We start from the raw sequence: 25,269 nt of genomic DNA, 5'->3' as shown, positions 1-25,269 counted from the left end.
CAACATTTCTACAGCTATGGCAATAAAATCATTATTGTGGATTCTTTTTATCTAGTTGTGAAACTCAGAGTGTCCAGCCCTAGTGTGTATCATGGTGAAGGCACATAGTTGTCTGTACACTCTCAAAGAGGTAACAGCATCAAGAACTGCATTATACAAAACAAAAATGGAAATTCTGGACTGGGGAGAAATAAGAAGAAAAGCGGAGGAGACAAATTTCAAAATATAAACTGGCAAAATGCCAGAAAAATGTACAAGCTGTGCTCCATGATCACTGTTCCCTTCAATGAATTATAATAATACAGACATGCGAGTGGTATTCACCTTCTCATGGAACCTTTTAAAAACTGTATATTCTAAAACTACTCATTAAAAGTTTGGGCTAAAATGGGTAAAATCTGTTAGAATAAAAATCTGTTTGATAAGTCATTTAAAAAGTAGGACAACAATGTGAGAAAGTTTGCAGAGCAGAAGACATGAAAGTGACACAAAGTCACGACAATCATGCAGAGCCTCTTTCTATCATATTACTAAAACAGATTAAACAAATGAAAGCAGATGAGTGAACTGCATTCTACTGACTGTTAGGGGAAAAGTATGCTCCTTGAATTGCAAGTAACTCTCTACATGAGGTATGGCAACACTTTTAGAGAATTCATTTTTTTTGTCAGGCAGTAAGAAGGGAATTCACTCTCTGCTGGCTTACATGACCAAATAAAATCACACTAGTCTTTTGGTGTCAAGTGTCTCTGAGTGAAAGCTGCAAACTGCTGCTGTACTCTTCAAAAGTCAGAGTCAATCATGGAATCATGGAAAACCTGCTGGAGCTTGAAATTCCATTTTTAAGTCTTGTCAATCACACCATCTGTGGTTACCATGCCAACAGAGGGGGAAAATAAAGCTGGTCCTTTTCATTTTTTTTTTTTACCTGTGTCCAATCAAAAGGCCTTGAGGATTAATGCATTTGAACCAGACTGAGTAGGTGGATTAGATGGATTTCATGCATGCAGAGTGTGAGTGTAGGTGTGCGGTATAAACTGGTGGTATACTTGTGTAATTTTTTGGCATCAGTTTGTCTGTCTCATCTGTTTGGGCTTATGTGTGCTGCTCATTCATCGTGCAGGAATTTCAGGGCCTCTGTTCATCGCAGAAAATGCACAGGAGAGACAAATAAACACTCACTTGACCCCTGCAGAAAAGCTGACGACAGGGAAGAAAAGCCCGTCTGTGTTGAAATTTTCGAACATGCCCTGGACCGGCTGTCCGTTGATCCTGAAAGAGATGCTGGGAGCTCCCAGGTCCAGACAGCAGCTCACCACATCCTCGGAGGTCAGGATGTGCTGGTTCATTGATGCAACCGCCCGTGGAATACGACCTGCTCGGAACACACACACAAACGCACTCTTATGTGAAATACGCCCCAGTGAGTGACGCTGGCACAGATCATATCTCTCAAACACACACAGGATCGAACACAGATTTGCGCACAGCTACACACTCTCTAGGCACGGAGATCATCCCTGCAGGGCGGCGATTCCGTCTAGACACAACCTGGCTGTAGCCCATGTTTACCATTCATCTTTAATAATGTGTAAGCTTATTATCAACTCCCCCATAGACACACACACGAATGCTGGATCTTCCTCCTCCCACCCACCTGACCACAGGTGGAGTCCATCAAAACCGTACGAGTAGAGGTCATCCCCGACTCCGTTGCCACCCCAGCCCTCTCCTCCTCCGGGGTAGGGTGCGTATCCTTTAGTGTTGGCCCAGCCCACTCTCAGGTGGGAGGGCTCGCTGGTCACAAAGTGGTCTACCTGATCGATCATCAGCTCATAGTACCACTTCCTGTACTGAGCCGAGCCGTCGCTCACCCCCAGGAAGATGTTCGGTCGCATACTGGCACAAATGAAATGTGAATTCATTAAACATCCCCCAGAGCAAGGAAGACATTCTCAGATACCCACTCATAACATCATATTTTTCACTTAAAACAAATGAGAAGGTATATCCTTAGGACAAGATCATTTAAATTCTAAATATATTTGGTTTGAGATGTTTCTAAGACAGAATCACTTCACTAGTGACAAAAAAAGAGAGATAGAACATATAAAACGATGTTATCCTTGTTGAAATACTTTTTGGCATTTTAAAACAACTAAAGGTTAATGAAAAAATATTGGATTTAAAGAGCCAGTATAATCTGAACACATGCTGCCATTATGTAACAGCAGAATGTATATTTCATGTATACAGTAAACCCACTCACCCAATTACATGGTCCGTAGATATGAATGCTCAATGTACGATCACATAATAACATTACTTTGGCTCTGAAGCTGATGAAGCCAGTAAATTTAAACTTAATGGTAAGTGTTTACATGTAAATGAGATTTAAACCATTTGCAACACGCAAATTAGTTCAAACATAGAAATGAATTGATTTTAAATATTACAACCCAGCAACTGCGGGAAACATTTGTTAAATATTTCAGCTTCAATATGTGCTAAAGTATATAGAGTTTATTGCTTTTAGTTGGCGTCTTCACTGACTAAAATATTTACTGGTACTTCAATCTATTGCTTTCAATCATTGCTCAAGTCTAATGTTAGAATGTCAGTCAGTAGCTATGAACCGAAACATCAGAGGAGCACGATGTTTGAAGGAGACGCGGTACGTCGATGGTTTTCTAACCTCTGGACATCGTTCACCAGCTGCGTTTGCAGAAGCAGATCTCTCTTGGGAAGCAAGTGATCGCAGATGAGGTTCTGATTGGTTCGCACAGCCACGCCGTTACACACACACAGCGAGCAGAGCACATCCAGAATCTGAAGAAGAAGAAGAACAAATAATAATAATAATAATAATAATGGATTAGATTTATATAGCACTTTTTTGGCCACTCAAAGCACTTCACAATGGACCCATTATTCATTCACACATTCTCACTCTGGTGGTGGTAAGCTACATTTGTAGCCACAGCTGCCCTGGGGCAGACTGACGGAAGCATGGCTGCCAGTCCGCGCCTACGGCCCCTCCGACCCCCACCAACATTCACATGCATTCATACACCAGTGTGAGAGCAGCACTGGAGGCAAGACAGGTAAAGTGTCTTGCCCAAGGACACAACAGCACATGACTAGGCAAGAGCGGGAATCGACCCGCCGATCATTGGACGACCCGCTCTTCCACCTGAGCCACAGCCGCCCCAGGAAGGATAATAAGCAACAACGTCCAGTGGAAGAACACAACAGCTCCCCTGCCATTAATGACATGTTTTCTTTATTTTCCCGATTACAGCCTGGATATGAATCCATACACTTCCAGAGAGGAGTAATTATATTTGTCTCTAATCACTGTCCAGGTTGCTGCTCTACGACAGCCTCTTTTTATGCGATCGCTGCATAATTACTCTGTGATGCTTATTGGGGGCACAAACATGTCCAATAATATCCCTTTGATGTAACTTAACAAAGCCTTGGAATTAAATGGGCCGGGAAGCTCAGCTGAGGGTGACAGGCCGGAGCACCTACGCTTTATCAATGACCTTTTTCTCCTGCTTCCACAGCAGAATGATACATTTGGGCTGATTTATGACCCAGATCAGATGACTGTTTGCCACTGATCTCATTTCACCGTTAAACAGATTGATTCATGATAGGGACGCACCGTGACCAAACCCTCAGGAACCAACTGTCAAGGATTGAAGTTGGTATGCTGGTAGAAGGTAAGCACAATCAATTAGTAGCTAAAGAGAAGAAGCAGTGACAGCGAAGCCCAGAGGGAACTGTTATGGAAATAAATGTGCATCCAGCAAACCCTTTTGGTGAGTCTAATGAGAAAAGAAGTGGAGATGACTGGGTGCAAGATAAACAGGCAGGAGGCCTTTTCAGGAGCTGTTGTGTGCCTTCGTGCTTGACAAAAAATTCTAACAAAATCTTAGCCATTGGTGATATTTCAGAATACAGCTGGGAGAGATGAGGGAGGATCAATAGGACTCTGGTGTCTGCACAGTAACTATATAACCATAACCAGCAGCGATTCAGCTCAGCTTAGCATAAAGACGATAAACAGGGGGTGCAGTTAAGCCCGGCTCTGCCCAAATGAAGCAAATAAATCCACCTACCAGGTCCTCTACAGATCACAAGTAGCTATAAAGTTCACAAATTCACATGTGACATCTCATTTGCTTAATCTGATTTTAAAAAACCGTAGCGAATAAATTACAATTTGCCATTTAACGGGGTTATGTGACAGAGGGCTTTTTGCTATGCAGCCCAGAGACTCAAGGAAGTTAATGGTCCTGACCAAGAAACAAGCGCCCTTTATTTTCAACCTTTATATTCAGCTAAGCTACACGTGCATACACGGTGTAGGACTCTTCTAACTTTCAAGAGAACAAGGAAAAAACATATTTTCTAAAATGTCAAACTATTCCTTTCAAAAATGTATTTTATTGTTTCTCTATTATGCGCCTCTCAGATATGCACTCCTTTCTGTTAATCTGACGGCGTGTAAACATGTCAGTTTTACATCCAAATAATCCCCCTGGGGATTTTTTGGTAGAAGTTGACGGCATACAGAATGGTGTGAGGTCATTTAGGGACGACTTTTTTCACATTTTAGAACCACTATTAGACCAAAAACATCACAATTTGTACGACACACATTTTTAATTCACTTTGCCTCACGATTTTCAATCAGTTACACACTGAAATGCTGATAAAAATAAAACTTTCCTGTGATGAAGACCAACTTTTTAACGAATCAGATTAGTAAGCGTCACCAATAATGAATGTATTACCATACTTCAGACTGTGGCAAAATATTACCAGGAGTTGTGGTTGTTCTTGTGATTTAAAACTGTTTGTATGACTTTTCTTCTGAGTTAATTAAATATCTACAGCATCAAACAGCAGCAAGATCCATATGAACCTCTCCCAAGGGGAAGAGTTGTGCACATTTACACACAGCAAAGAGCAGTCACTTTACTAATTAGCTAGAAAGAATCCCCAACATGGAGACAGGATCGATCAGAATCTGAATCCCCGCATCAGACAGATGAGTTGTCACATACATTTTATGAGTTACAGTCAAATAATTTCTTACAAGGTGACTTTTGATTGAGTGTTTTGGGTAGTAGTATTATGTCATTGGATGTACTGTCATTCTCTGTCTGTGATCTCGTGTTTGTCTGAATGAAGCTGTGAGGAACATTAATGTAGAAATGACCAACTTCTGACTCACAGAATGTTGTCACTTAAACAGATTGCCAGAACTGTTATGCATCCCACATCTGAAAAGGGATTTATTTCAATTTGCAGTTACTATCTATCAATATGCAGTCTCTTTTTTTAACCAAAGTCTGAAACTTACAGATGAGTGACAAATTAAAGGAAAAACCAACATAAATGTCGTAGTATAGTCTTGGGTTACAATGCGCCATAGCATTGGCTACTCGTGTCTCTAGAGCTCTACTGGAGGGATGGAACCTTTTCTTTATGGTGAAAAGTGGATCATTTACACATTAAGTGTCAACTTTGTACTGATTTACAGTGAGCTTTCCTACTCGAAGGTCAAGTATTTACAACTTGGGTCCACAGTACAACATTCTCCTTGTATCTTAGCTTCATTATAAACAAAAACAGAGCGCAGACGTGTGCTTTATTCACACAGTATATCGCATCAACACTTAATCGAAGCACCACTGCTATTCACTGCTCACCTTGTGGTTGCGTCCATGCTTGTAGAGCAGTGATATGATGGACTTAATGTGTCCTCTCTGGATGATATTGAGTGCCTCAGGGCTCTCAATTAAAATGCAGTGTAGAACTTCGAGGATGCCTGCATAGCCGCAAAATTCATCAATTAGTTAACAGCCGCAGAAGTGAAAGACACACTAGAGGACACCCGTCAAAGAGACATCCAGTGTGCACGGATCAACAGAGAACAGAGCACGTTCTTTACTATGCATTTAAAAAGTGGAGGATTGTATATTCCTGTATTATAATTAAACCAGCAGAGTACTGTCCCTATTGAGGAGTGCTGGGTTTCCATCAAAGTAGTTTAATATGTGCATTGCAATGCTTCATTTTCACTAGAAACTCAGTATGTGGGAGAATGATAATGAGTGTACCTGAGGAAGACTCCAGTCTCTCCAGCTTGCTCACCAGCCAGTCCAAGTTGTTAGAGAACTGAGTGCAGTTGTTTCGGTTCCCTCGGATTAACGCCGCTGCAGGGCACAAAGAAAGTGTGCATGAGTCTAATGTTCTACTGAAGAAAAAACTGTTTGATGGATCCCTTTAGTGCATTACCTAACGTGTTGTCTTACGCAACAGCAAAACAATGTCACCCAAAGGTGGACACCTTACATTCAAGCCCAAAGCCAGTGGAAGAAGAGGTGCGGTTGTGACACCCTTATACATATTGATATTGGAAGATGCCTAAGATAGTAGGAGGGACTGGCACAAGGAGAGACAAACGTATGCGGGCAAACACGCCCACATATGTCCTAGTACGGAGAAGACAGGGTCATTTAATGCAGACAAACAGAGAAGAAAGGAGGGAGGCATCCCAAATCCACTTAGCGCTGCGCTGGACCAGGTGTGTGGAGGAGGGAACAGGGGGAGCAGCGAGACGTGGCTGGAACACTAATACGAGCCAGGAGGTGGCATCAGTGTAAATAAGAGCATGAAGGACATTCTTAGAGGGCAGAGGGGCTTCAGTGTGGCAAGATGAAAGATAAACTTTACATATGGGCCATCTAGAGTCTCGTTTTAAGAATAGAGAATATCTAAATGATGACGGCAAGAAAATCATGCCTGCTTGCGATTTTCTGCTCGCAAACACATCGTTTATGTGACAGCTGGTGAAGGAATGTTCAAGACAAACATTGTACTCATCACATAGAAGGCAGCAGGATATGCAGCCAGAAAAGGGACAGCAGAGAATATGTACTTTTCTCCTGCCAGGTCATTTTAGTGAGATATGTCCGTATCTGACAGAGCATATGGTGGCAGTGGCAAAAGGTTAAAGTGATTTTAGTAGGAAGGCTGATGACTTTGAGCTGCGGGGACATAAAGTGCACACAATGAACGAGTAAACAAAAGAGAAAACAGCACAGACAGTGATGAAAATTGACATTCAACAGCTAAAAAACAATCAGGCCAATAGGGGGGACACCCAGTGTGGGGGGGTGGGGGGTGACTGATGTTGTTGGGCTGATGCCCTGGACGCACATCACACAGACTGGAAAGCTCTTTGTATTCAGTGGGCCACATGCCACCAAGTCTTTTCTCCAACAATGGGTGTGTGTGAGTATTAGAGACGAGCATGTGTGGAGTTTGTGTGCATAAAAATGAAGTCTGAAGCATCTGTAAATGGCTGGCTAAATGCCAGGTCAGCAGAGACCTCCATCCCCACTGAATCACCACACTTTCAGCGACTTTATCTTCAAATGACTATCGTCTCTGAGATTGATTACAGCAATGAGTCAGTTTAAAAGCTGTACATATGTGTGTGTGTGTGTGTGTGTGTGTGTGTGTGTGTGTGTGTGGTGGACAAGTATCTCACCCAGCAGTTCATACAGCAAGTTCAGAATGTCTTTCCAGGCTGCTCCGGCCTCTGACCCGGCACACTCTCCAAAGTGGGCCGCGCTGTTGTAGACGTTAAGACGATCGATACAGTTGGACACCAGAGTCAGCATCCCCTACGCAACGTACAGCAACGCATATGAACGTCATTTCGCCACAAATGGCAAGAAAATGACACATTTACCACAATAACATACCCATTTAAATTACCTATCTCATATTAATGACAAGCTCTCATTAGTATAAAAGCTTCATTTAGTGAAATGTGTCCCCTGCTTTCAATTAGTTGACCATCACAAACACAACCCCGTGGCTCTCTGCTGTCCCATTTGGTGGCGGTGTCATGGTGATTTATACGACGGAGAAATATCTATAGTGATCAGATATGCTAAATGGAGGGCGTAAAAGACAAAATTGAAATTGCAGATGATTTATATTGCCAGGAAAAATCATGAGTCAGCTGTCTCCTGTGACAAATTGACCTTCTAAACGTAATACATTAGGGCCGGGACAGAGATGTGCTATTCTGCTCTGTAATGGGAAGACAGGTAAAGATGAAACAGTTGTTGGAATATGCGCAAATTGCAAATGACAAAAGTGTATTATTTTATGACAATGCTATTTTGTAAAAGAAAAGAAAATCACGAATTCTGTATTTAGGACTAATAATTAATACTATGGTCTCTTGAGCATATGGACACACTCAAGTTATTATAGCCTGGATGAGTAAAGGGGAGTCTGGATAGTTGACATGATTGGGTCCCTCAGTACGGCAGCTGACATTTTGTAATTGATGAAAGCAATTTAGGCCCTAGAGGCTTAGCAGAAAGCTTCAGTGCACTCATGCCAGCCTCGGGAGGAAACTTATAACACCAAAAACTGCTGACACCTTCATATGCAGTGACTCCAAATACAAGATGGCATTGAAACACACCACAAAGAATCAATTGCTCTCCGCACACTTTGTGCAAGTTCGCCGCCGCTCTCCGGCTCAATCATACGTGCAGCCACTTACTAAAATTGCCTCAATCACAACTCTTCGCTCGGGGGCTTTGTAATATTTTTGCTGCACTGCGGAGCAGCTCGTCATATTATTAAGTGATGGTTTGCTCCCTTGATGGCCAAACTCACTTCTTGTTTGAAGAGGTTCTGCCTATTCTTGAGGGAGCGCAGCTTTATCTGCCTCTCTTCGTGCTCCAGCTCAACATCAGGGAGCTGGAAATAGGTGATGAGGTCATTGAGGGTTTGGAGCACCTCCTCGACAGGCAGGGCGACCAGAGCCCTATTCTTAACACCCAGACAGTCCAGGTCTCTGGAGGAGGGAGACAAAAAGAAAAAAAAAAAAGAAGCTCATTCAGACGGCACTTCTCATTGATGTTTGTGATCATGCATCGTTTTAAAAGCCCTCCCATTCATTATGAATGCACTGAACCAGTAATAACGACAGCCTATCTGGGAGTCAGCGCAGACTTGAGGAGAGGCAGCGATGACTAACACAATGTTTAGCCCACAGGTTCATTCATGCTGAAATGCTGATTTCCGCTGGCCTGCTAAAAATAGCTCCTGTCATGGGAGGGGTGTGGGGGAGATGTATGTGTCACAGCCGCAGGGGAGGCAGACAAACTCTCACATGTTACTGCCATGAGCGCCCCCGAGCCCGGCCCAGGGGACAGCGGGCCCTGTGATAACAAATAAAGGTGCTGGAAGCATCCACTTACGTGCTCCACAGCTCCCCTTTTTCATAGCCGGCCGTGCGTAGCCGTGACGCCGCTGCACTGTTTGCCATTTGGAAACGCATGACTGGTCCACTCAGTGAGCTGTCTGGGGCTTTGGCACCCCACTCAGTCAAAACTCACAGGCCCAGAGCTCAACTCTCCGCTGGGTGCGCTCACAGTCTGGAGGGACGTTGTATCACGACTGTGTGGATTGTGAGAGAGTCTGGAGGGGCTTTGAGATGTTGATTTTTTAGGTTTCGGGTATAATTTTGTGATGTGGCGGCACTGAGGATTGGGGATTCACTTTGATCATCTTTATAAATTGCTCTCCCATCATCAGCGTGGTGCTTATGTAACTTGTACCAGTCACAGAGCGTTTTGCAGATCACCCTAATAAAGCGGCTCAAGACAAACGTTGACTGTAATTTGGTTTAATTGGGTAATTTGTAATTTGATCACATCCTTGAAATGAGCAACGGCGTCATTTTTTTCAACGTGCAGCATACCTGATGAAGCGGTTAAAGAGTAGCGTGGTGTTGCGGATGATTCGTGCGGCGCGGGACTCTTCATGTTGACAGCGCTGGAGGGTCAAACCATCATCCATGTGACCTTCAGAATGTAGGCACGCCTTGAGAGGGCATGACAGGGAGAGAAACACAGAGATGATACAGGAAAAGAGGGAAAATGACCAAAAAAAAAGCAACAGCAGGCCGTTTAATAGAGGAAATGTCTCCAGCCGTCCTCAGCCAGCACTGAGCCACAATGTCTGGAACACAGGTGTTGACACTACAGGCTATCTGGCTGTGTTTACATGGAGGACACGTTGTCATCCACATTATCGCGCCGCACATTTCTATCACTTCTGCCACAGTAGCCAAGGGACAGGGTTTAGATTTAGTGAAGGCAGAGATATGAACTAATAGACAATCATCTTAACTCAATCAACTCATTACCCTCAAAATAATTATCTGCTCCAAGGATTCGCAATCATTTATTAGTTTTATTTGTTTTCCTATGTGCTTTGCATCCACTTATGCATGTCACTACTCACTCTCCTCTTGAGGGGACCCAGACGAGCAGATTTGACATCCGGCGCTTGGTAGGAGAGCCAGAGACCTGTGGCCACGTGCATGATGAAGCAGAGCGAGTCGCCGTATTTAATCTCCGCCACCCCCATCCCCTCGATGTCCCGCTTGGGGCTCTGCTCCAGCTTCTCCTGCAACAGGAGGGAGAAGACAATGAACACGTCAAAGCTGTCAGTGAAATGCGCATGAGCACGCTGGCATAATACAAACAAGAGACATGCTGCATGCAGATTTGTTCTTTATCAAACCGCCAACCAAATGTCAGCTACATCTGCTGTTTATGACTCCACCCGTCACAGAGAGAGCATTGTTCTGCTGCGAGGATCAGATATAATTATAACCCACCCATGATGGACAAAGAAAAAGAGTCCAAAGATAAATGGCCTCACTTTTATTCTATATTATACGCTTTCAATCCACACTGGATGGGTCAGTAATTGACTCACAATCACTGGTTATATCTCGACACTCCATTATACAGAGTCCAGCTAAACGGTCGGTTCAGTCTGAGTCGGCAAGTTCAGCTAAATTAACCTCTATGGCGTAGTTTTTGCTGCTTCAATAATTCCTGTAATTTTCATTGTCCTTGGAAAAAAATGGTGATTTTCCAGCCCAAGGATAGCGGGGGGTTCATTCGTAAAGGTTTAGAGGTGATCACTGTAAAGCCCTCTCGTTGGTATTTAATGAGGAAGTATGGAGCTGATCCCGTGTGACTCATGTCACCTTGAGGAACAGCGGGGAGTCCAACACATACATCTTCATGTGTGTTTGTGCCCTTGTGTCTGCATGCATGTGCGTGTCCTTGCCTTTGAGGCTCTGAAGCAGAAGGCTGTGGCCACGGTGTCAGACCTCTCCCGGTCCTGGAGCACCAGGCCTCTGTCCTCAGTCAGGGCCAGGTAGTGACCGGTGGTCAGGTGTCGTAGTCGGAAGGGCTGGCCCCAGCGGATGTGGCTTCCACTCCAGCTGTCAAGGTCACATTGACACAATAAAATTAAACACAAATGCACAAGTCTGGGGGAAAAAAATGCATTCTTTGACTAACTGCTCACTAGTTGATCTAAAACCTGCTGCCAGCTGTTAATTATCTAGCATGGATGTGATTGAAACATTAGCAAAAAGCTGAAAATATTCCTCTAATTATGCATTTTGTTTCTGTTTAGACAGTTCAAAACAAAACCAGATCAGAAACATGGGAGATGAGACAAACATTATATTTGACAAAGGCTCTATCCCAGGGCAGCTGTAAAATAACCAGTTGAAAAGACATGAAAGGGAGAGCTGAAAGAGAAAGAGGGAAGAAGACAGCGAGGCCACAGTGTATTAAATTATAGACAGCGAGAGGCGGGAATGGACAAACGACAAAGAGCAGACAAAAAGAAAAAAGGTGAGATGGAAAAACAGGAGAGTGGTGATAAATCTTTACAAAAACAATAAAAGAGGGAGTGAGAAATGGTTGAAGGATCACGTGAAACACAACCCACCTGATTCGGAGGGGCTCCAGCCTCCACAAGGACCTCGCCTTGGCACCAGCTTTACCCGTCTCATAGTTGACTATCCTGGGGATGCCAAAGAATCATGAGTGGGCGGTCTGTCTGTGGACTGTCTAGCCACCACCGGCACCGTCAAGGTCATTCATCCTGGCTTAGAAGAACACCACCTCTTTCCTCCAATTTGTCACACTGATATTCACTGACAAGATGGTTGACTCAGACACAAACACACGCACACACACACACTGACGCGTGAGCTGTATTTACTCTGCCGACTCCAGCATCACATCCTTCAAACAGAGACATATGCGCCCTGATAATCCACAGCTACACTGTCTATCAGTGATGTGAGTGACTGGGTCCCAAGATAAAAGAAATCAACCCCCCGGTGACAGCTTGGAGTGTGTTTGATCTGCCCCAGAAAAATGTAAGACCTCTAAAAAGCATGCTCCTTAGGTTGAATTTCAAGGACAACACTAGGAGAAAAGCCAAAGCTCGAAATTAATATCTAATCCCGCCCCCATATTTGCCATGCTCTGTTCTAAAAATAGACACTGTGTGTGTACATGTGTGTGTGTGTGTGTGTGTGTGTGTGCGTCAAAGAGGAAGGCACATATCTGCTGGCACCTGGCTGAGTGTGTGTGGGCTTTGCCCGCTGTTTTGACCCACTTCAAGCCCAGTGTGCCATTTTTCTGCAGCCTACCTTATCTGTGTTGGCACCAAGAAGCTATACTGTAGATAAAAATAACACAGCAGCCATTTTGGCTCCCTGGAGAGCCGAGCGTTACGCTGGTCAGAGACATTTTCATGACGTGTGGTGGAAGCAGAGGCATCACAGTTAATACACAACTCAGTTAGCTTCTCATGAGTGGTGCCACTGCTTTGTCATCTCTAATGTGAGGCCTCCTAATGCTGCTTTGTATTCAGGCTGGCTCTGCTGCCTTACGCACCTCTGCTGCTCTTCACTCTGGTCTGATCCTGGGATGGTCACGACCTCGTCATGTCCATGGAACAACCGCATCACATGACCACCCAACAGGTAGCCTATTGGAAGACAGGGACGTTAGCATTGAACATGGTGGCTTTAGGTTGTCCTGTTATGTTGCTGCCTCTGTTTACACTATGAGTGTTTATCAACTCAAAGATACAGTCTGGAAAGATGAACTATTTACAGTGGTGCTTTAAATTTTGTGAACCCACGAATGTGACGTGAAAATATTATCAGATATTCTCACAAGTCCTACAAAGCAGAGAAAAAATAAAACAATTTAACATTAATAGGTAATTTGGTAATAGGTACTTTATGGTTAAAGTAATGCAATATTACATATCTGTGAGTAACAAAAAGATGCAAAATATGTGCATTTAGTATCTGGTGTGAGCCCCTTGTGCAACATTAAGTGCAAATTAAGGTAACTGTTGAAGAATCCTGTTTTGTTTTGTTTTTTTGCACTGGGCAATTTCAGTCCATTTCTTTGTATAGAACTGCTAAAATTCTGAGGTGTTGATGGGTTTCCTGAGATGAACTGCTCACTTCAGGTCCTTTCACATATATTTACTTTGACTTGGTCTTTCGAAAACATTAACTTCCCTTCCTTTAACCATTACTTGGTAGAATGACTTTTGTGCTTGAGGTTATAGTCTTGTTTCATGACCCACTTTCAAATGCAGTTCATAGAGAGATGTCCTGGCATTTTCCTGTAGAGTTCACAGGCATACTTTAGAATTCCTTGCTTTATCAGTCTCTCTGTGTAGCCCTGTGATAGAATGGCGAGCTGTCCAAGGCATCTGCTGCCTTCGCATTAAGTCAGCTGGGATAGGTCCAACAGAAGATTAAGCTCTGTAGAGGATGGATGGATGGATGGATGGATGGATGGATGGATGGATGGATGGATGGATGGATGGATGGATGGATGGATGGATGGATGGATGGATGGATGGATGGATGGATGGATGGATGGATGGATGGATGGATGGATGGATGGATGGATGGATGGATGGATGGATGGATGGTCTATCAATGATGATAAGCAATCCTGGTCCAGATGCAGCAAAACAGGCCCAAACCATGATACTACCACCACCATGTTTCACAAATGGGATGATGTTCTTACGCTGGAATGGAGTGTTTCCCTTTCTCCAAACAAAATGCTTCTCATTTAAATCAAAAGTTTTTTTTGGTCTCATCCATTCACAAAGCATTCTTCTGATAGCCTATTGGCTTGTGCATATGGTCTTTAGTAAAATGCAAGTGCAACGACGTTATTTTTATAGAGATGTAGTGTGGCTTTTTGAAGCTGTGTATGCACACCATTGTTGTCCAGTGTTCTTTTGATTCAAGAGCATTAACATTAGTTAATATGAGAGGGGCCTTTAGCTGCTTCGAGCTACCCTCGGTTTCTTTATAACCTTGCAGATTATTACTGGATTTGCTCTTACTTTTTGTTGAGTAACCTCTCCTCTATTTCTCAATTTTTACACAATCTGTCTGACTGTGGATTCATGAGATAAGATTTTTCCAGTTTAATGAGCATCAACGGCTCTTATTCAGAGGTCCTCAAGAATCTCCTCCGTTGGCGCCATGACGACCAAACTTTGATGTTCTTTAAAAATAACATGGTGCCCATTCACACCTGATTGTTATCCCACTGACTAAAAACACCAAACTATTTCCCCATCTAATTATCTGTCAAACCAAGAGGTTCACATAGTTTTGTCACTCACATGTGTAAAATAGAATCATTTTCCCTTATAAATAAATGACCAAGTATGACATTTTTGTATCATTTCTACTTTGAAGACTTGTTTTAAACAGTGCTGTATTTTTGCAGAAATATGGAAAAATCCCAGAGGGTTCACAAACATTCAAGCGCCACTGTCGATAGGGGATCAGAGACTCACAACGCCCACCATCCCCACTGAGCAGAGTCGAGCTCCCACACTAGTGGGTCTATTCAAACACAGGCATAATGAAAACACTACTGCACGAAACAGCCTAACAATGGTAATATTATTTTGTTGTAATTGAATTTAGACTAGTAGCAGAATACATCAGTTAAAGTTATCTCCGGTTATAAACTGTAGCACTTAGTAAACATGCAGTACGTAAGAGCAGCAGACCCAGGTGTTGTCTGTCTGTTTTTATTTTAAAGGTAAACTTACCGAATGAAAGCAAGTCCATTCTGGGTTGAAAGTCCCTTTCCAGTCACTGATTAAGCCCCTAAACACTCACTTCAGTACGTCAAAGTTACACATTTAAACTGTTTTACCATTAAATTAATCATATATTGCCTTAAAGTGGCTTGGATGTAACTCTACATGTGCAGATGTATGAAAGTCTTTGCCTCTTTCTCCACCTACTCCCTCCTAATTCACTGCAGTTCAAACACACCAGCTCACAATGTAAAACTACTCTATGATGCACAAACGAAGTTGTAATATTGGAGTAATTCAGCCATACTTGTTTGAACCAGTAACTGATCCTGAAGAAAAGCAATGATACAGAAAGTCTTATCTTTATGTAGGAAGTATATGAAACCGGGAAAGTCTGAATTTGTGTTTTTGAGACTGTCATGGGTACCCTGCAGGTTTAAGGTGAGAATGCTCACTCATGGCACCCACTGCTTATTTTGCTTCTCATGCGGCTTCTCGTCTGTCAAAAACATCACATAGATATGTTAACAAGGTTAAAACTAGATTTTTACCACAGGGATCATTGATGTTGGAGATCATCAGTCTCCACTTTGGGAGCCACTGGTCTCAATCACAGAACTGGGGAGTAAACTTGAAGGTTTTCAAGTTTAGGTGGTTTCCAGGGCATCCGTGAAATAAATCTAAACAGATCTGATTTTTGGCAAACTTTGGCTATTGTGTCAGTCAGAGATTTTTTCATGCAGCAACCAATAATTCTGAATGCAACACCTGATTCATGTTTCAAAACATGGTACTAAATGAATGTAAGAGAAGTGTTCTGAATCTTTGAAGCTTTACTTTTAGATATAGTGTATTTCCTAATCCATATTCATCTGGCAGCCTATCACCTTATGTTTTATTTATACATATTTTTTTGACTTATGGAATTGATTTTCTGTGTGAAGCCTCTACCTTCTTCGATGTTGCTACCAGAGCAGATGGGATGGACATTCCACAGAGTCTGCATGAAGGAAGCATCCACCTGGATGTTGCCATTGGAGATGGATAAGTGCTGCGGGGAAAATCACATGCAACATTCACTTATTTGTGCTGCAAATACACAAATGATTGACTGAGCTGCCAAAGAGCTACCTCTGTCTAATTCTTTCTATTAGACCGTGGTAGAAAAATTAAAAATGATCAGCAGCTTCACTACCTGCAAGTAAATGTGGGTTCGATGAACAGTTTGACAAAGTTCATTCAGACAGAGTTCAGCTGGAGTTTGACACTCAGCAATCACTTATCCAGAGGAAAACTTCAATTTGTCATTGAGTGTTGAGGGAACCATAAAAGTGACTGACGGATGTCTTAAGTGTTTGAGGATTTATACCACGTGTGGGCTGTGCTGCTGTGTGTGTGCATCCCAAAAACTAATTTTGTAGTAGCTGTGTCCTGATCCTCCCTCCTCTCAAGAGTCTCTCTGCAGCCCTGAGGTGCTGCGTGTCCACACGTCCCGCAATGTGGGTGACAGCTGGGACAGGCGATCAGATTGATATTAGTGACTGTAAGGCGATAGTGGTCATCTGTCCGTCCTTCAGCCGCCGAGGTGAGGGGGAGGGGGGGGGGGGTAAAACGCCGCCTGGCTGCTGTCACCAACTTCGTGGATCACAAGGAACATGTTTTCCAGGGTTAACATAACACAGAGCTATGATGCTAAGCTCAGGGGGCATGTTGGCCGACTAGCAAAAGAAGGCTTTTGCTGAAAAGGTCAGCTCAGAAGTGCAATAGAGACACACTCATTATTAATGGGAGAGGGATGTGACGAGGATGATAACAGAAGAGGTTCATTTGAAATGGCACTGGCAGCGGTCGAAAGAAATCATAATCCACTAAAGCAAACATTTGCAAGTGCAGATCAAGTTTTGCTTAATGTAATTGTAAGCAGTCCTGAAGTCATCCAGAAGGAAAAAGCGGTTTCTTTTAATCCTCCTGCTGGAGAGAGGTCACGGGGAGAGTGCAGCATGCGGTAACGGGATTGGTATAATCTGAAATTTTGTCACATCAGGGGGAGCAGAGTTGATGCTCTCCTACTAAGACCTCTACATTATGCACAAACACACACACATCAGCTACAGCTTCAGCTCCAAGGACCGAATGGCAAACAGTAAACTCACAAGGTATCGCTCTGAGGACACGCTGACGAGGATGAGGTCATCACCGATGCGCACTTTCTCTCCTTCCGATCTCTGCTTGGATGCCGGGTGGATCGTCCACCAACAGGCCTCACCTACAAACACACACATGTATACATACTGCCTCCGTATTTTAATTTAAACAAGCCCTTACAGTGAACAATTTTGAGGGCACCACATTACCACTGCCCAGATGTCACCTGTAATTACTAATATTGCAAGACGGTCACGGCAGGAACGGGCACGTGTGGATTCACCATGGCAACAATCTTTTTCAAGTCATATTGAGGTCTGCTGCGCCGCATGATATGAAAGGAATAATAATAGCAAGAAAGAAGAGTGTCCAGGTATGAGGATACTGCAACAAGGCTATCAAATATGCCGCGCAGATGTAATCATCACTGACAACAGAAGCACACTGTATGTCTGCGGCGCTCCATGGGGAATATTAACCGAGACGTTGAAAAGACACACAGGGAAATTTGCTCATGAACAAATGAGGTGCAGGAGGAAAGACAAAAAGAGGGGGCCTCGCAAACAGTGGAGAGCGAGTTAGACTGAGCGAAAGAGCCAGACGGAGACAGAACAAAGACGGAGCGAGACAGCAAAGAGTGAAAGAGGGAAAAGAGGGGGGATAAAAGGGAACTGTACCAGAGCTGGTCTTTTACCTGTTGAATCCTCCTGCAGGCCGACATCAAAGGACAGCTTATCTGTCTGTGACCTTGATGTCTTCAAACAGGCCAGGTACTGTGGTCAACACACATGAAAACCACAGAGCTGTCACACACACACACACTCCTCTGCAGGTGACCTTCTTCATGTGTCATATAAGTGGGAACGATGTTTAAATCCTGTTGCTGTGATCATTTTATTCGTGCTATCTGTGTGCGATCTCTCACCATAGAGCTGAAGGAATGCCTCAGGAGGATGGCGTGTCCGTACAGCAGAGTCTTGTGTCCGCCGCTCTGCGCTGCCTATAGAGACAATTCATAAAAACACACGAAGATGTAGTTACATGTCAGCTCCGGACAGAACAGCCTCAGCGGGCTCCTTCAAACCGTGTCATTCCACGCCCCGACCTCTGACACTGAATGTTGACCTCAGTGAAAACCTCCTCGCCGACGATGATGACCTCAAGCAGAGGAGACACGTGTCTCCTGGGGAGGGCTTGCCATCCCGTCAAATGAAGACATGCAAAACTGACTTGTCACAGGAGATGGTGTTTCTGGCTCCTGTATCCGTGAGCGAACAGGATACGGGGTCATCTTTCCAGCACTCCGACTACAGGAATGTGGGAAGGATGCGCAACTACCGTCAGCCTCCGATGCAATGTCATTATTAGCAGGGCATGACTCCATCGCTTTTGGGGGTAAAGATGCAGGAAGGGGACAAATGAGATCTCTACTGGTAGAGATGCAAAGGGGATTAAGAAGACCTTTTTAGGTGTTTTTCTTTGGCAAGCAACTCCAATGTTACTCACCTTCCTTATGAGCCTCTAGGAAGCATTAAGGTAAGAAAAAGTGTCATTATTCAGAAAGAACTATGGTTCTCCTGAGCCTGACTGCCTTATTTTAAACTTTGCTACAAATTATTAAAGTTCCATGGGCCACATGATTGTCAGAAATCATGTAAAGGGATGAAGGAGGTTGACTCTTGATTTCTTGGCATTTTACAAAGCAATGCCCCTGGTATGAAATAATCTCTGAAACAACGCCAAGCGGCCATGTTTGACTATAAAAATGTCAAAATGCATTTGAGCTACAAGCACAGCAGGGCATGAATGATTTATATCAACCAAAACTATGTCCATTTTATCCAATTGCAGCCATTAAACAACTGAGAGATACATAGTTAACGGCAGTGTTTATAAAAACATCTTACCATGCACCATCTCTCTTTTGTTTCTGTTTCACTGTGCCTCTTTTTCCCCTCTTTCTTTCTCTCTATATCCTCCTCAGTTGGCTACTGGGACAATTGCTGGCTTGTGAATTGATGCAGATGTGTCGTGCAGACTGCAGCACTGGCTTCCAGGCTTCTTCTGTGCTGCTGGCTACTGCTATATGCTGGCTGAGGTGCTGAGCTTAATGCGGCGAGGCACACTGAGCTGCAATCACCACAACCAATGAACCCAAGTCTCACACTCACTGCCTTATCCCCCCCATCAGTAGGAAAAAGACTCTTCTAAATGTGGAGGCCCATTGCAGCAAAAAATTCAATACACCTAGAGCAAGTGAAATGAGCAAAACTGCATTACCCTCGGCTCAATGAACCATAAAGGCCTTTTGGATCAAAGAGATTTAAGTGAAGAAACAGACTGTGTTATGATCTCCAGTTGTTGACCATGAGCGACATCTTTGTGTTAGTTTAGAGATGCGACATTCAGCGGGATGCAGCGTCCTGCAGTATGTGGCTTGCAGTATCTTACAATAAATAGGAGTGGGAACCGCAGAGAAGCAACCCTGTCTCTCTGACTGATTGATCTTATCCCTTGCCCTGTTTTTTGGGGCTCAGGATCCCCAAACATGTCAGTGCACTTTGGATAAAATAAAACCAATTTGCACAGAGTAGTCACAAGTGAATACTGAGCAAACTTTGAGCTGGCATTTACACAATTTGTTGTGTGATGTCTTTGCAGATCCTTTACAGTTCCCTCCATGTCTCCGTGCCTTCCAACTAAAACCGCCTGAACTGCCCGTTTGCTCCAGCCACTGTCTATTGATAAGCCCATCCGTTCAAAGACGTATTGATTTCAGAGCCTCAGCCGAGACGTATTCAACCTCCATTTCCCCTTTAATGGCGCTTCCTCCAGTGACATTTCGGCGCAGGCGGAGAATGATGAATAGGTGGACAATATCGAAAACAGATAAACGTGAGTGGAGAGAATGCAGTGAAGTAACACAGTGAAAATGGCCAATTCAAGCCATCTGCAGTCGGAACATCTCTGGAGTGTTTGCTCCAAAGGTTACGAGATAGGTCTGAGATAAGTCTATCAACTAGTCCTAGAGTATGAAACATCAACTAAAATTACATTTAGTCACACCATTATACAGTCAAAAACAAAGTCGATGTGACATTAAGATTGATTTTCAATCGTTTGATCATTAAAGGAAGAAAAAGTATTTAGACTAACCAACAGTAAATACCATTTGCAAGCATATTTTTTATTCTGTTTAACCGTCTGAACCCTAAAACTTGCAGGCGCCTTTTAAAACGCATATTGCAAATTTTAAAAATTAGCTAGAATGACATTACTTATCTGAGCCAAAAAATGTAAAAACAAGAAGAAGCAATTTTCAGAGTGTCTTTGAACTTCTCATGATGCTGTTTGGTCAGAAGAAAGAAGCTAAAGTTGAGCTTAAAATTGTGATATTTCATAAAAACCTCTTTATTCTACATGTATCATTTAAAATAAATCAGCCAAAAAATTAAACATTTGCTCAAACTAGATTCTGTAAAAGACAAATAAATCTGCACTCCTCGATGCAACTGGGAAGGTATTAGTGACATAGCTGTGATTAACAGTCATGTTCCAAAAATTCAGGGGCTTTTTGGCTGAACTGGACTGAACTGCAGGCTGTGTGGAAACAAATGTAAGCAGCAAAATATCTATTGTATGTTGAGTGACATTTGCTTCGAGTATTTTCAACATCTGTGGTGGACATGTTCATTCCACATTTTTTGTAAAATAAGTAATAAAGTAGTAATGTTACTTTCTTGTTATACAGAAGACAGTTCATGCATTTCATAAATGAGCCTATGGTGAGTTAAGATGTGACAAAAGCAGAAAACACCCAGAAACTGTTTGAATTTCACAGTTTGCTGCAGCTGACCAGATAAATAGCTGGTGTAAACTGATATTAGCAAAGAATTTCACCTCAGTGAATGTTTCTTTGGTTGCTTGCAGAGCAAAACATGTCAAGTCAAATCAAGTCATCGTTATTCCTAGAGCACATTTACAACAACAGATGCTGAGCCAAAGTGTTTCCAACAGAGAAATAAGATTAGCATTACAAATTTATCTAACAAGTTTAAATATGAGGGCTAAGACAAAATGATATGTATAATACTAATTTAGCAGGATGATTTAAATATTGGGGTTGAGATCCCACAGTGCTATTTACCATATAGCTTTATGTTTATAAATAGACAGGACACAATTGAGCAGAGTTGTTGTTCAAAATCTGTGGCTCAGGCTGCCGTCTGGCTGTTAGTCAGTGACTATGAGATAAAGGTGTCATTACTGCCGTATGCAAATGTGGTTCACAATTAATGGAGATGATTGGCTTTGTAGAAACAAGTTTTCCATCTACACAGACAGAGAACTAACAGCATTCCAAATTATGCAAAAATAGGAGTTGATTTCATGAAGCCAGAAAATACAAATTGGTGTCTGATTCTTTTTCAAAGGAAGATGTGCTGCTGCAGAAAAAAAACATGCAAGTTCATATCAGTTGGAAAAAGGTACTGATGAAGCGGGGACAAGGCTGGACTAGGACTTAAAAAAAGTTCATTTGAGCTTGAACTGTTTAATCAAGCAGTTAACATTCTGAATCCTCTTTTTCTCTGCTGTGGCTCACAATTTCCCACCAGCCAATGCTAAGATTCCTCGCAGTGGCAGTGGAACCAATGGTCTTGACTGGCGTCATTCTGCTGCGTGAAGGCTCCGCTGTGACCACAAAGCTCCAGTCCTGACACCTCCACTTATCTCTGCAGTCAAGTCACTGAATGTGAACCTTAACAACTGAGGATTTATGAAAATTCCCAGCCATGTGACATTAAAGGGTGAACGGGCTTCAGCTGAAAAGACAGACACCAAATCATGCTGTCAACTTTTTTCTTTTTCTTCACTAAAAACCATTCGTGATCATTCCCTGTCTCTGTGCAGAAATCTTTGTCGGCTCAGCTGTTTGCATCATCTCGTAGTGGCATGGAGACACTATGATTAGAAGGAGATACTGTGACAAATGAGAGCTTATCCTGTGTGGAGGGCTGCACGAATCAAATGATACTGCAACGAACATTCATTTGAATCCCCTGGGGACAAGACAAATGTTAATCTGATGCTAATCCAGCATTGGAGCCGCTCTAGTTCTCTGGTAGCGGGAATTGAGTTGTGTGAGAAGCGATGTTTGAGGAGAACCATATTGGGAAGACTGTGCAAAGCCATATTTGTCTCTGCCATCTACCAAGGAGCTCAGAAAGGATCTCCTCAAACATTGTACACAAGAAATTCTACACATTATTTCAAAGCATTGCTTCAGGTGTGTGATAAACCATGATTTCTAATGACTTCTACTCTTAACACAAATGTTGTGTGGTGACGTGTTGTGGTGGACGAACCACAGGAGATGAATGGGGGTGAACAAAACAACAAGTGTAGTGTAACTTATCCAGGACACCGTGCATAAGGGATGAGAGGGGAATGATATGAGTGGTGAACATACCAATCGATCCAGGCCGCGTGTCTATCATGCAGAAGATGGAGATTATACACAGAAAATAGAAGATAAAGATGGGAGAATTATACATCTGGCAGAGCAGTGTGGAAGAGAAGGAAACACACTTGCAAAAGGACAACTGAAACAACATCAGGAGCACAGAATACAGTGATGAATGAGTGCTAATTACTAGCAAAGTCAACCACATGCTATTGATTACATGGGCATGATTCCCTCCACCGTACAACTCCTCTGCGCATTAACCAAGTTGTCAGCTGCCCTCTTTGCCTGTGGACTTTTCTGATGACTATTTTACGAAAAGAACTAAAACAGCTGCCGTTTCCCTTCGAGTCTCAGCTTTAATCAAATGGGCAACAGTAAACACAGCGCTCGAAGAAAAGCTGCAGTAATGCCAGGGCATCCCCTTCATCCTCATCAGTATTCATGTGGGTCCGGACCTCTCTGCAGTCAGGGTCCCCAGGCCGCTGTAATGGGCCTATTTTGCCCATTAATCTCCTTATAGCGACTAAGCAAGTTAAGATTATTTAACTTAGCTGACTGCATTCGATACAGCTGCCTCTTCTGAATGTCATAACAAACAGAGTGGGACATACGTTACAAGACTCCAGGGAAGGTTTACGAATGGCTGTTGCAGGAGTGTGTGTATGTGTGTGTGTGTGTGGGCGTGCGTGCTATAATGCGTGTGTGTTCACCAAAACTCACCCCTTCACTGTTCTGTCCGCTCTTAGCTAGCATCTCCTGCAGGGCCCGCACTGACAGAGACTGTTCCAGCACAAAGGTACAGATGCACAGGTCTGGAGGAACATACTGCAACAACAGAAGCACAAAAGTGGATCTCAGGTTAAAAATTAACTCCATGAAACCCAAAAACTGTTGGTGGATTTAACCCCTTGATCCCTGAATTTATTTACAATTAAATAATAATAATAAAAGTGTGTTGTTTTTTTTTTAGTGGAGATCATTAATTTGCCTATTACACATAGAACAGATATATAATAGTTAGGTTTCACTCTTGAAACCAGTGCTTGTAAAACATTCCAAGGTACATATTGAATATGCACAAACTGGCATGGGGAGAATGGATATGCTACCTTGGCTGCAGTCTGAATGAAAGTGGTATGATGCAAATTCGCGACAATAGGCATCAAGGGGTTAACATGCATGTTGTCTTTTTAAAAAGTGCCAAAATGACACAGTTTATCAGAGCCAAAAACCTTAAAACCACAGAATCATCTGATTTTTAACTTTCCAGTGGTCCACAAATCATAATAATCATGAGAGGCGTCTTTCTGTCAGAAAACGCAAAGAAATCTAAACTAAAAAACATAACATTTAATCAAAATAACTTTATGCCCCATAAACTGTTTTAACTGACAGGATTCTGTAAAAAGTATAAATGATGTACTTCTCAGTGTAACTATGAAGCACATAACAATCACAAAAATTCTGCAACTTTTTGGCTGAACTGGGTTGAACTGCAGGCTGTGCTTTGACAGAACAGATTGGACACCAAGTTTCAAAACAGTCATAATATGTAGAGGCATCTTTATTTCAGAATTGGTGGTACCTGTGTGCACTAAAGATGAGTAATTAAAGAAATTCATCTTTTGCTTTATACTTTTTTTTTTTTTTTTTTTTGCGATTTATGGCATTATAAACGGTCATACAGCACAAAAGACATATTGTAGTTCTCTTTACTTCCAGCCATGGTGCTGTTTCCATAAAAGTTCAGGACTTTATATTGCAGTAAAAAAAAAAAAAAAAAAAAAGGAGAACACAGTCTTCAAAAATGTAACTGGAGCAAAAAGCACCAAAAAGTGCTTGGAGTTTAGAGGGTTAACACTGCTGAATGATCACGGTGATGATTTTTTTAGGCTACTTTCATTTACATTTTCCAGTAATTCCCTGTGATCTCTTTTTAATAGTTTCTAGCTGCATGAACCACAGTTTTATAGCATATAAAAAAGGCTAAATCAAAAGTTGGAGCTGTGCATAACACGACTTTGTACATTTCTGCTGCTGGGTGCTGTCACTTATGATCTTCAGAAAGGGACAAATCAAAACACTATTTTCATTTTTTTTCCATCGCAGCCTGTGGGAGCATTATGAGTCTGCATGTTATTTTTTTACTCATATATTTTTGACATATATGAGTAATGGAATCCTTCAGACTTACCTCTTGCTGCCCTTTGAGGCCAACAAAATGCAAAATTGCCTGGAGCTGTACATTAATGTCGCTGCTGTATACCTGTTAGTGGTAAAGTAAATATGAAGCTACAACCAGCAGCCCTTTAGCACAGTGTAGGATAGAGGCTGAAAACAGGGGAAAGCTAGTCCAAATGCAGTCCACCTACCAGTGCCATACTCTCAAGCTTGTCCTGTTTAATCGGTGCAAAAACCAAATTGTAAAAGTGACAATTTGCTGTCACAAGGCGATTCTGTGCCAGAGTGGTTTTTGCCAGAGCCAGTCTGGCGGTTTCTCTGCTTCCAGTCTTTGTGTTAAGCTAAACTAACTGGCTGCAGACAGAGATCAAATACAGTCAAGAGAATAAAAAGGGACATCCTATTGAAATACTTGGTTGTTTCATATTTGGACAAGCCAA

At 42.6% G+C, this 25,269-nt stretch overlaps 1 protein-coding gene across 5 annotated transcripts in view; it reads right to left on the bottom strand.

The window, feature by feature from the left end:
- Positions 1–25,269, bottom strand: part of LOC110965537 (actin, alpha cardiac muscle) — a 215,229-nt gene that overhangs the window by 68,951 nt on the left and 121,009 nt on the right. For 2 of the 5 annotated variants that reach the window (XM_051955615.1, XM_051955625.1), the window contains exons 3-21: positions 23,369–23,473; positions 22,652–22,672; positions 18,688–18,702; positions 18,107–18,181; positions 17,876–17,954; positions 17,190–17,302; positions 15,988–16,087; positions 12,834–12,927; positions 11,875–11,949; positions 11,200–11,356; positions 10,360–10,524; positions 9,815–9,936; positions 8,725–8,905; positions 7,574–7,709; positions 6,138–6,233; positions 5,727–5,845; positions 2,696–2,829; positions 1,658–1,899; positions 1,183–1,375 (exon numbers count right to left, since the gene is read on the bottom strand). In XM_051955615.1, coding sequence (XP_051811575.1) covers positions 1,183–1,375; positions 1,658–1,899; positions 2,696–2,829; positions 5,727–5,845; positions 6,138–6,233; positions 7,574–7,709; positions 8,725–8,905; positions 9,815–9,936; positions 10,360–10,524; positions 11,200–11,356; positions 11,875–11,949; positions 12,834–12,927; positions 15,988–16,087; positions 17,190–17,302; positions 17,876–17,954; positions 18,107–18,181; positions 18,688–18,702; positions 22,652–22,672; positions 23,369–23,401 — 2,150 coding nt within the window. In that variant the 5' untranslated portion in view covers positions 23,402–23,473. The remainder of the gene's footprint in view (positions 1–1,182; positions 1,376–1,657; positions 1,900–2,695; positions 2,830–5,726; positions 5,846–6,137; positions 6,234–7,573; positions 7,710–8,724; positions 8,906–9,814; positions 9,937–10,359; positions 10,525–11,199; positions 11,357–11,874; positions 11,950–12,833; positions 12,928–15,987; positions 16,088–17,189; positions 17,303–17,875; positions 17,955–18,106; positions 18,182–18,687; positions 18,703–22,651; positions 22,673–23,368; positions 23,474–25,269) is intronic. The other 3 variants (XM_051955633.1, XM_051955636.1, XM_051955608.1) reach the window with 3 other exon arrangements.

The sequence above is a fragment of the Acanthochromis polyacanthus genome, chromosome 1, assembly GCF_021347895.1.
Source record: "Acanthochromis polyacanthus isolate Apoly-LR-REF ecotype Palm Island chromosome 1, KAUST_Apoly_ChrSc, whole genome shotgun sequence".
Lineage (NCBI taxonomy): Eukaryota > Metazoa > Chordata > Actinopteri > Pomacentridae > Acanthochromis > Acanthochromis polyacanthus.
The sequence above is the reverse complement of the archived record's forward strand: the minus strand, read 5'-3'. Positions and strand labels throughout refer to the sequence as shown.